Genomic DNA, 12,155 nt, shown 5'->3' with positions numbered 1-12,155 from the left:
ACAACAGCCCTGGAAGGACCTGGTCGTCAGCTCGCCCCATTCTTGAATCAGAACTGACCGAGCCAAATCCGCAGAGCGTGTAAGAGTGTGCCGCCGTCGCGGGGGTCTGAGCCCTGTGACCCCCTGTCCCTGCCCTGCGCTCCCCTCCCCCAACAGCCACCTCCAGGCAGCCCTGTGTGAGTCCCTACGGGAGCTAACTGTTCCTCCTGCCCCTTCTCTGCCCAGGACACACCTGTACCTGGTCCTACCTATAGCCCGATACCCGTCACAGAGGCCCCGGTCTAGATGCACGCCCACACAGCAGGGCGCCTAGAGGAGGACTTCCTGTCTGGGGAGGGGTAATTGAAGGGCTGGCCTGGGGGACCGCCACCGAACCTGAGGGGCGGGGTCCACCCCAAGCTGCTTGGCCAGATGCCTCACCGGTTGCTCTGAAGTCTTTGCCGGCCAAAGCCTCTTCGGAAAGTTAGCTCTTGGTCCAGTGACCCTGTCACAACCCAGTTCTGCCCAAAGCCTTCAGTATATTCCCTGAATATCCAGGTTGCTGTCGAGAGTATAATCTTCAAACAAAATCCTGTCTTCTCTTTTGGTTCGGAGTGATGCATTAGTTCTTTATGTTTTTAAATTAGTTTGCCTCAAATGATGCTAAGTTCATCATGCCTATGGAGCTTGAGATTCTCTCTCTCTCTCTCTGTATCCAATAAACTCAGGAGGGAACAAAACAGTCACCTCGGCTCCCACTTGTTCTAAGAAAGACAGTCTTGAATCCAAGTTCACGCCCCACTCCGGGCTGCCGCAAAGTGCTTTCTTCCTGAGAGTTTAGCCGAGTTTCACCATTGGCAGCTTAACCGTCACACTGGCACCGCCAGAAGTCATTAGCTTCGAATGCTGTCTCCTGCCAGTCTTCGACATTTGAGAACCTCGAAGACTGGCAGGCGAGGACACGGCGCCCTGCAGAGTAGGGAGAAGAGACACGGCAGAGGCCAGATCCGTCGGTCACCGAAGTGAGGGAGGAGATTCGGACGCACAGGACAGAACGTTGGGAGCCTTGTCACGGTGGCCGAACAGCGTTCGGGGAACCCTGCACCCTCGGCCGGGAAGCAGGCCTCGTCCCTGTCGGGCGAGGGTGAGCTCGTGTTCAGAGCCTCGCAGCGACCGTCAAAACACGAAATCGTCCAGGACCTCGAGCTCCGGCGCGTCCACGTAACTTATGACCTCGACTTCCGTGTCACCAGAACCGGATTTCTGCAAAACAGAACGTCCTCCCTTAGATGGCTTTCAGAGAATGCTTGTTTCTTTACATTTCTTTACAGTGGGTTTTGTTTTAAGTCTATTTCGCATGCAAAAATAGTAAATGTTCACCGAAGACAATGTGGAAAATAAAATGGGAAGATGACAAAAAAAAATACCCATAAACTATAATAAATGCCATAAACCATCCCTGTGACACGGCGCACTGTTGCTCCTAAGCCCCTTTTTCTGCATCTAAAGTTATCTTTACAGTTACATTAAGTCGAACGGATAAATAGCTTCATAAAGCGATTGCCTTCTGCATAGCATCATATAATATTTTAAATCCTATTGTTATCTGTTCCTTGGCTCCATCGTTTTCCATCCACAGTTTACATGTTTTAGGTCCAATTTGGGCGATTATAACTAATGCTGATATTAATTAGAAAATTCACAATAACAAAAAAAATAGCACCGCCTGTGAGAGCCCAGATTCCTCTCTCCCGTGACTCGTTTGGACACTGAGCTGCTTGCTGGGTGCGCCGTGCCAGACACGGCAGGCCTGGCCTCTGCCTCGCGTACCCCAACTCGTCTGTGGCCCACTTGATTTTGGAATGTACCCTCTCTGTTGACAAAGGATGGTTGGAATCCAGTCTCTAACCAATCAGGGTCAGAGTTTTTAAACTACGCCTTCTTTTTTCTTGTTAAAGGCCAACTTATTCCTCCCTCCCCTCCCACCCCCACCACCCAGTAACTGTCTCCTGAATGTTACAGTCTCTTAACTCAGGTCCAGACAAGCAGAAAGCCGTGAGGTCTCTGGGATGGCAGGTGCCCAGCAAGTCCTGGGACTGGTCGCCCGCCACGCTTAGAGGCAAAGTGTTTCCGTTCCCACCACCGAACCCTGCCCAGGTGGTCGCCAGGCCATCACTCGCAACGGCGTGAATGGCCCCCTTGTAGCAGAGGCCCCCCAAAGAGGGTTGGGCAGGTTTGCCTTTGGAGGCGGGGGCCGAGGCCCTGCCCTGCTCTCCCAGGCCTGGGACCGGGGTCGGGGCCGTAGGAGCGGCTCCCCCTCTTCCCGGTTTCAGCTGCTTCCTGCCTCCCACTCCCGCGCCCCAGTTTTCACGTGACTCCGCAACAGGAGGAGGCTGTGCGTGTACCCAGGAGCCCGGTGGGCTGAGCTCCGCGCTAATCTTTGTGATTCTGAGACCAGCTTGTCTGCCCCAAGTTGTTAGTTTGCACACATGACTTGACTTTTTAATCAACAACAAACCAACCACAAGCTTCTACAATAAGCTCTGAAGCCGGTTTCTCCCGCCAACCTCAGGATATTAAAGGCAGCCTTCGGGGGCTGTGCAGGGAAATTAGACACCAGCATTAAGATGTTCCATTAAGAGGCAGGACAAATGGCTTCAGCCAGCCTCTTAGAGCAAATGCAGCTTCTCAGGGGTGAGCAGGCTCGAGCAAGGACAGTTGACAGCGCGGCTCAGATGAAGCAGAGCAGAATTCCACACTGGGGCCCACTGTCCTTCCAGAGGAGCTAGGGTTGACAAGAGCGAGCGGGCCGGTCCCCTGGTAACACAGGGGTGGGACCAAGGCAGGGCAGCCTCACCGGCTTAGCAACTGTCATTGTCTGTAATCATACGATGCCCCTAAACAGCCAACTCCAAAGAAAGGTCACAGCTTATTGAAATGGTGCATTTTGGTAAGAGTTTGCTGACTCTTTCCTGTCCCATCAACCAATCACCAGTTGGGTCATCCAATGAGTGGTTTATTGGAGAGAAAACCAAATTTGTTAAGAAAATTGCTTGCTCTACAACAGGGGTCTGCAAACCGCAGCCTGGGGGACGACCCTGGCTTGTTGCCTGTTTGTGTAAATAAAGTTTTATTGGCACAGAGCCGAGCATGTTCATTTGCATATTGTCTGTAGCTGCTTCCACAGTGCAGTGGTAGCTATCAAATAGTGGATAAACCATTCGACCCTCAAATAGTTACCATCGGACTCTTGATAGAAAAAGTCTGCCGATCCCTAATCTAAATAACCGTTCAGTTTAAGGGTGGATTTGACAAGCAATATGCCAGAACGGTACATTGAAGCTCACAAAATATTACTGAGGGAAACTGAAGGAAAACGAAATAAACAGAGTGATAGGTTGTGTTTAGAGGCCAGAAGTCTCAAACTCGTTAGCATGTCGCTTCTCCTCAAATCGGCCTGTAATACCACACAGTCCTGATCCAGAGCCCGGTGGCCTATTTTTTTGGTAGAAATTGATAAACTGTCTCTAAAATTTGTATGGAAATGAAAAGGCTCTAGAATAAGAAAAACAACCCTGAAAAAATTATATTTGGAAGCCTCATACTACTTGGTCTCCGGATTTATAATAAAGCTACAGTAATTGAGACAGTATTGTATCGGCATAAAGACGGACAGATAAATCAGTAAAAATGCATAGTCAAGAAAGGGATCCATGTACATGTAAGTGCAACCGATTTCGACAAAGGTGTAAAGCCAATTCACTGGGGAAAGTGATTTCTTTTTTTTAATAAATGACGCTAGAACAATCGGACAGCCATAGGTAAGCGAGCACTTGGTTAGCCAAAGTGCTCTGACTGCTGAAAAAGGCCTAAGAAAATGCATGTTTGGGGAAATCGTGTGCCTTCTCTATGGTTCTTTATACTAAGGAGCTAGCAAAAGTTTCTCCAAGAAACTTTACTGATTAGGATACTCATGTGCAGAAACATGGATTCTTAGAATGAAAGCTAAACAAGATACTGGACCATCTCATCTCTGCCCCATACTCTACAGCAGCGGCCTTCAACCTGTTCGACACCAGGGACCGGTGCTCCCGTGAGCATCCAGTGCCTGATGATCTGCGGCGGAGCTGAGGGGTGAAGCTGGTGCTGGGGAGCGGCTGCAGATTCAGAAGGAGCTTCGCTCGCTCACCGACCCACCCGCCGCTCACCTCCTGCTATGCGGCCCGGTTCCTAACAGGCCATGGGCCCATACCAGTCCATGGGCCAGGGGTTGGGGATCCCTGCTCTACCAGAAAGGAAGTAAGGCTCATGTCAGTTGAAGGACTTGCCAAGGTCAGTTAAGAAATGGCTGATAGAAAATTTAAATTCAAGTCCGGCTGGAGAGGACTCTCAAAACTGAGTAGGACTTTTCCAACACATAACAAAACAACCAGCCCAAGAGCAGGATGGCAGAAAAGCCCCTGGCTTCCCGGGCGAAGACCCCGCCTTGTGACATGGGACCAGGAGCCTGAGGGCAGAACCCTGGGACCCAGCCCCGAGCAGAGAGGTCGCATGGTAAGAAGCTTCAGTGTTACCTCGTAGTTGATGGTTACGATGAAATCCTTGATGTGGCTTTTCGGTGCCGGAACGGGCGGGAACAGCGTGGCCCATAAGCGACATCTGAAACTAGAGAAAAGGAGGGAGTTAGGTGGCACGGGCACCCTCTCCTGTCCTTGCACGTTTCCCTAAAAGTAGACCCAGTTGATTCCCGCTGTTTCGTATGTTCGAATCTTTATCGAGCGAGATTTCCAGGTGTCGCCGTGGCACTGATCGCTGATGGCCTCGGGTGCTGCAAGGCTCTGGCGTGGCTCCTGGGTCATCTAAGGTCATCCGGGGAAGACAAAATGGTCATGACTCCACGTTGGCGCGTGTCACTAGGCCTCACTTCTGAAATCGGGGAGTCCGTGCATGGCCCACCGTTACTTCCAGGCCGGCTAGTGTCCCTTCCCCTTCGGTGGTGGCCCACAGGGCCCATTTCCTCTTCCCTCTCCGAACTGCCCACCCCGACGCAGAGATGCTACCGAATATAACATTCGAAACAGCGAGGCCGATTAAAATCAAAGCCGAGACTACGCGAGGGCTAAGAACGTGAAGCCTCCCGCATGGCACCGCCTCGCTGAACGCTAACGGGTGACGACGGCTCGTGGGGCCGTTTGCAGGCTCTAAGCGGGGCCAGAATCTGCCACCCGCGGACGGACGACTAAATGGCCAGGGGAGGCGTCGGCACCCCGTCACCGGGGTTCATAACGGGGAGGAACGGTAGGGATTCCGGCCCCCAGTGGGCTGCCTTCTCTTAGCCGAGAAGTAAAAGGTGTGTGATGGTGACTCCACAAGGACAGCTGAGCGTCGAGAGGCGGGACAAGGAACACAACAGGCACGACTGGGAAAACCCCCCCAGGAAGGAGCAGGCGGGAAGGGCGGTGCCGGCCAGGGCGCGGTGTGCCCGTCCCGCTTCTGCAGATCGATCTCCTGCTGGCCTTTCTCAGTCTTTGATTCGGTCCACACCCATCTGCAGACAGCTGTCCACATGACACACAAGTGCCGTCCGTTCCATCCGAGAGCAAGAGAGTGGAGAGTCCCTGAGACCCACAGAACACCCGAGTGTAAAGAATACCTGCCTTCTACAGGTGAGCGAGAAGACGAACAGGAAGCAGATGGCTGCCGTAAGCACGATGAGAAGCCATTCCGTCCAGGCCTTCTGCTCGTCACTTCCTGATAGAAAAAAAGAAAGAAAGGAAGGAAGAGTCAGAATCAGTGACAGACGAGAGAAATGACTGGACTCGGGCATCAGAAAGCCGGGGGTCGCGCCGCAGGTGCCAGGCGGTGCCGGGCGAGTCGCTTCACACTCCTGAGCCTTCGATGCCTCATCTGTAAGATGGGGGAGTAACGCCCGTCTCACAAAGTGGACGAGGGGGCAAGACGAAATGATGGCGAGGAGGACACGCTTCATCTGAAGCGTCGTTTCCTCAGTCGACCTGCAGATGTTTGGGGGGCGCATGTCTGTGCTATGCCACCTGGGCCTTTTCAGCTTTTGCTAGGTAGCTCGGTTGGAAAAGCTACAAAAACGTAAGCCTGCTTAGTAACCTAACTGCGTTGCACCCAAAATATTTTCCCAAGTTGGAAACTGAACTTTTAGAGGAAGCAAAGGATGGATAATACTCGCATTTCATAAACGCATCAGACTCCACCGTTCCGAGTGATTTACGATCTTAATTAACCTCGAAACACCCCTTACCACGATCCGCGCTTCACACCTAGAAGCGAATCGCGGACATAGTTAAATTTACTCTAACCTGCACTCGGGGACAGAGTCGTCAACGAGCTTTGATGACAGCTCTGGGGAGGGTGTGATGTCTTTAAGGTACTAGAAACGCATTCCAGAAAAATCGGAGGTCATTTACTCAGTGTTGAAAAGGTGTTGGAAGAGGTGATGCTCTTGCTAAACTGCCTGACGCTCCTCTAGAGAAGGGTGCAAACGCGGAGCGAGCTCCCCGAGTGCGGTCCCTTTCTGCGGGAGAGGCCACTCGCCGTCCCTCCCTTCCTACGCGGAGTCGACCGGTATTTGCTGGGCTCCTGCTGCGTGTCTGGCACTGGACAGGTGGTTGGGACACAGGTCACAGGAGCACACGTGGGCCCTCCCTCCCTCCCTCCCTCCCCGCCCTTTGACCGTCAGGGAAATCGGCACCACGCTAAGAACGAGCCAGGCAGTCATGGTCTGAGGACAGTGGCGCTGAGACCCGCCATGGCGTTCGAACCGCCGTGCGTGGGGAGGAAGAGGCCCCCGTCCACACTCCGCCTTCCGTCGTCTCTGCAAAACGAGAGGTGAGTGTCGGCGGGACTTCAGGTCCGTGTAAACAGAATCAGACGTCCCCGGCTCCGGAGTGCGTCAACCCCGACCGTTCAAGGCGTCGAGAGGGAGCGACGTCTGGAGGAGTCGACGCTGGCGATGGCCGCTTCGCTGCCATCTGTCGCTCTCCGGCCTGCGGAGAATGCTCACTCCGAGCGTGTTTCCTCCTCCCCAGAGCGTGGGTCTCTCCCCACTGCCCCTTCCTGCCCCTTCCTGCCCCTTCCCGTCCTTTCTCGAATGCATGAGCCTTTGTCCCGGGTCAGCCTTCACTCCGCTCCGCCGTCTCTCCGAACTGTCACCGAATAACTTCTTCCTTCGCCCCCCAGGATACTGTCTTGAGTCCGGGCTTCCAGCTTCCAGCTTCCCCAGCTCAGGAAACGCTTTCTTCATCACCGGCGCCTTCTTCCCGTTCACACCCGAAGGACCCTTGGTTTCTTTTCCCAAGTTCATTTTTCCTGAACTCTCTCCTGGATTACAGACTTGACAGTGGCTTCCAGGTGGAAACCAAGCGGTCGGCTTTTACCCAAACGTCCCTGTTCCTCAGCGACAATTCCTTCCCCCTTCTCCCCGAGGCTGGCCCCTCCGCTCAGCCCTGGCCCTGGGGCATTTCCCACCACGGTGTTCTTTGAACTTGGACAGGTTCGTTCAGCGCAGCTTCGTCTTTTCGTGCCATGCGCTCCTCTCCCACGCCTTGTTCCTGGCCCAGCCCCGACACACGGCTTTGGGTTCAGACTGTACCCTGCTCAGAGGTGAAACCCGCTTGCACGTGTCCCAAAGCGACACCTCTGGCGCCCAAGTCTTCCCAGTGCCCGGCCGGACCCCGGAAGTCGCCGTGATCCTTGCCATTCTCACGACCCTGCCCCCTTCCCTGCCGTGAAGGCAGCTCTCTGGGCCTCGGTCCCTTCACGTAGGAAACGAGGAGTGGAAACGTCCGACCCTTTAGCTGCCTCCCTGTCCAGCATCTTCTGGTGCCGCTCACTCGATCCAGGCTTCGTCATTTTCCGTACACTTACCTTTAACAACACCGATCTCAGAGAAGCAGTATATCTGTGTTGCCGAAAGTTCGAAAGATGTTGTAACATATAAAAACAGAAATTGCCGGCGACCAGAAGTAACTCAATAGCTTATGTCATGCATACTTTTGCATTCACTTTTCCTGAGTGCTCACAGGTAGCAGCCACTTTGCAAAGTACTTAACATACATTCCCAGTTCAGGTGTCACAGCAGCGCTTCCCGGGGACACTCTTCATGTTGCAGCTGAAGAAACTGGAGTAGGCGGGGCGGGGGTGGGGGACTGAGTCAGCTGCGACACTCGGCGGCAGAGGGAGCTGGTATTCCAGCCCGGGACAAGCGGAGCGGTCACGCTTTTAACAGGGTCAGACGTACCACCCACGGCCCACCATCCCCAACGAGGACACGCCGCACGGACCAGGGTGTCACTTAACGCAACCTCAGCATTGCTTTGTCATTGATCTCCCGACACCGACCTCCCTTCCCACGTGACTGCCCTGCCAGGCGGCCCTGCTTCGCCCTGTGTCCCCACTGTTGGATGTGGCTAGGTTTGCAGGCCGCGTCCCATTCGAAGGGGGCTGCCTGACAAACTACCATGTCTCCTGCCTTTTCCAAGGCTGTGGATGGCACCGCATCACTTTATTAAAACCCTGTGGCCTAGTATTAAAAAAAAAAAAAATTTAACGTATTTGCATCATTATTTTACAAAGTCACAGCCAGACTTTGTAAAATGATCGAAAAGAGAGCCACACGGAGGCGTCCCGTGTGTTTTTTCGAAATCCCGCAGACGCTCCGTGGTTCTAGGAGTAGCAGTCGGTTCTCTGGATTGTACCCGGGTATCCTGAGAAACCGAGTTTCGACCGCACGTGCTCAGAGCTGACATGAAGAGCAGCTGGGACCAACTAACGCCGTCTGTTCAGAATCCATCTCGGTTTATTTCCCGGTCGGTTTTCCCAGAAGGGGTCGTCTCCCCAGCATCGTCTCCCCATCTCTGAAACTGAGCATCGCACACTTAGCCGCCGTGCGCGTACCCCAGGAAATGCCTCCAGCGCCTCTAGGCTCACCTCGCGGAGTCAGCATGTATTCAGCAAGGGGTCTGTCGCCAAGGAGGTGGCACCGACAGGCGGAGTTTCGGTCGTGCAGGAGGAGTGAGCACTGCTGAGAATGGTATCGGGGGGCTCACGTGGTACCCTTGCGCACCTTGTGCAACAGCCCGTGGCCTTGTGTCCAGGCCTGATAACCGCGCCGTTTACTTCTGATGCTCATGACAAAAGGCTTTTCAGTTAAACCACTCTCTGTCGACCCGCTTTGGCTCTCGCTTTGATATGCAAAGATTCTTGCCGAGTTAGCAGAACTGTAGAGGCCATCGCTTCTATTCTATTCCATCAAGTGAAGTTATCGGTGCTTGTAGGGCACATGTGGGAGTCAGAGTCACGGCCACTGTCCAGAGGCAGCGGGCGAACGAGTGCTTTCTGCTAGCCGGGCGTCCGCAGCGTCCCAGAGGCCCTTATCACTCCCCCGCTGCCGAGGAAGAACAGAACCAGCGCCCTGAGCATAGAGCCATAGAGCCAAGGTCGGCTTTGCTGCACTGAAAACGTAAACCGTGGGTAAATTCGGTGCCAGAAGGAGCTTTCCATATGCACTGCAAAATGAAAACTACTTGTGGATTACTCAGTGCTGTTATTTACTAATGCAAAAAAAAAAAAAATTGCGAGGCAGTCCCATACCTAGCGAATTAGAGAGAGCGTCTACTCTCAACCCGGTGAAGGCAGGAGGGGAGCAGGGCCCGCTGGCAGTCTAGATCCTTCGAGTTAAAATGATGAAGATTTTCCACACTGTAAAAGGTGAGAGGCCCCTGAATACATCACTAACTGGAATTCTGGAGCCTCTGCCCATGTGGATTTTCTTTTGAAGGAGTATTTCCAGTTAACTTGAACCTTCTGACTCGAGGTGAAGGCCACGGACGTTTCTTCTCAAGAAGCTGACGGGCACTGGCACTCAGTTATGCAGAGATGGGTTCCAGGAAGGGGGACTCACGAGCCTGCCCTTCCAACCCCCAGACTCAGCCTTGTTCCCAGGCGCTTCTCAGACCCCTCCGGCGGAGAGCCTGGGGCTCAGCTGTCCGGTTTCCGGTGACTTCTGCTTCTATTGTTTTTGCTCTAACCATCTGACCTTGAGAGTTAGGCAACTCACGAAACTTCTGTTGATTTACGCCCCGGCATGTATATGACAGGGAGCGAGGGGCGTGAGGGGCGACAGGAGTGGGCAACCCGGTCCCAGCGCTGCCCCCGGGGCCCGGGACCCTTGTCAGGCCCCTTCGCTCTCGGCGGCAGCCCCTCCTGCTCTAGGATCTATGGTCCGTCCAGTCCAGACTCGTAACACGCGGGGGCCCGTCTGACCTGGGGGCCTGCTCCACGGTGAGCCGTCCACACGCTGTGACTGTCGCGCGCTTCCGTGTGCATTTCAAGCCCGACCTCAGACTCAGCAATAGCTTTCGAGGGACAAGAGCCAGTTAGCGAATGGAGGAGACTCTTCGGCGAACAGAGACGCCAGCGCGTCCGTCCAGGATCTGTCTGTGGCTTCCCCACGGGAGGGCAAGGCCGTGACATCACGCAGGGAGGGGCTCCCCGCGCGGAGACACAGGCCCGCCTCGCCGCGAAGGTCAGCAGCCAGCCCGCCAGGCGGGGAGCCTTGCGAGGCAGCTGTCAGCGGACTGCGGGCCTGACCTGGATTTGGGGGACAAAAAGAGGAGGCAGCAAGCGCCACCTCAGTGGACAAAATACAGAGTGGCCAGGGCACGGGGCAAATACCCGCTGTGCACGCGTTCGTCTGGGAAGACGGCGTGAGCGAGCGGGTGTAGAGGGGACGCGGGGCCCTGTGCGGGCGGCCACACTCGGTGGGGGGTCCCCCTGCGGGACTACGCGTGAGGCGTTCAGCAGCCAACCCCCTCGGCGCTGTCCTCTTCACGGGCTTTCCTGCACAGCCCCGAGGGCTGCATGCCTTCTGGGGTCCCCAGGCCACCCAGAACGTTCTTCCCCGTGAGGGGCTGCCGACCCCGCTCTGTGAACCTGCTGAAGCCGCTGAGAGCTGGCTGCGGACGCTGCGGTCAGCACGCAGGAGCGAGAAACCAGGGCCAGAAGGTTTGTCCCGGCTCCGCCCCCGGCTCCCAAGGTGACCCTGAGCCCGGTGTCCTCCCCAGCGTCCACCGCCTGCTTTGCGAAGCGGGGTAAGGAATGAGCGAGTCGACACGTGTACAGTGCTTAGCCCGGTGCTGACCCACAGTAGGTGCTCAATAAACGTTAGTTACAGTCGGGATTATAATTAGGCGCATCGGGTCAGAACTAAGGCGTCGAGCTGATTTCCCTCGATCGTCGAAGCAAGACCAAAATTCAAGCACTATCAGGATCTTCAAACTCGGAGCAATAAGCGGAGGCTTGGAGGGGAAAGAGAGACGCCCCATCCTGCAGACACAGGAAGTGGATAGGGGCGCGGGGCGCGGTGGTCCAAGCCCTCGAGGGTGCGCGCTCAGATGGACACTGTGGGCAGCCTGCTGAGATCACTGGAAACGGTCTGCACGGAGGCCGACTGCGTCACGAGCTAGTAGCATCGCCCCCCTAGCCGCCAGCCCCCACGGCCTGCCCTCCTGCCTCAGTTTCCCTGGCTGGCGCCATGACCCCTGGGGTGACGAAGCGTCACAGAGAAGAGGGCGTCGCTCTGGGCAGAGCCTCACCCCTGTCCATCTACTTTCTCATAACCCAGAAACCTGTATAATTAGGAGAATCTCGTGCTTGTGAAGACACGCGAGTGGGCGTGGGCGAAGGTGCCCAGCACGGTGCCTGGCCCAGTGGTCGCGCCCCTCCTTCCTCTGAGCTCTCATCCCATCTGGAGGACCCGTCGTGACACAGAGTCCTTGCCTGAGAGGACAGGGGACACCTCTAAAGGTGGCAGAGCCTGAGAGCACAGCTGGGACCCCCGCTCCTGACACGTGGGGACAGGCGCTGAAAGTTCCCTGCTGGTGGGGACAAGTGGCGGGGCTGCCAGGCATGGTCGACCACAGGGGCCTGGGTGACAGGAAATGCCCCGTTTGCGAAGGAGCCCGGCATCGCCCCAGGTCACGGGAGCCTCGGGTTGGCCCGAGCTTATTTCCCAGGTTCTTATCAGGCCCGCTTCTCATTTCTCAACCACTTTGGGTCACTGTTGACCCGGAAGCTGCCATCTGGGGCCTCACAAAAGCTTTAGAGTTTGCAAAATCCATTCGGAAGTGGAGCGGCCCAGGAAA

General features: G+C 55.3%; 1 protein-coding gene across 1 annotated transcript in view; it reads right to left on the bottom strand.

Annotated features, from left to right (window-relative positions):
• Nucleotides 1–877: 877 nt before the first annotated feature.
• The window catches only part of IL5RA (interleukin 5 receptor subunit alpha), a 37,002-nt gene continuing 25,724 nt past the window's right edge, over nt 878–12,155 (bottom strand). Inside the window, exons 9-11 of the mRNA XM_039836822.1 lie at nt 5,637–5,730; nt 4,554–4,644; nt 878–1,242 (exon numbers count right to left, since the gene is read on the bottom strand). Of these exons, the coding sequence (XP_039692756.1) occupies nt 1,156–1,242; nt 4,554–4,644; nt 5,637–5,730 (272 nt within the window). The 3' untranslated portion in view covers nt 878–1,155. The remainder of the gene's footprint in view (nt 1,243–4,553; nt 4,645–5,636; nt 5,731–12,155) is intronic.

This window comes from Pteropus medius, unplaced genomic scaffold (genome assembly GCF_902729225.1).
Source record: "Pteropus medius unplaced genomic scaffold, Ma_sr-lr_union100, whole genome shotgun sequence".
NCBI lineage: Eukaryota > Metazoa > Chordata > Mammalia > Chiroptera > Pteropodidae > Pteropus > Pteropus medius.
This window is presented reverse-complemented; position numbering and strand designations above follow the sequence as displayed.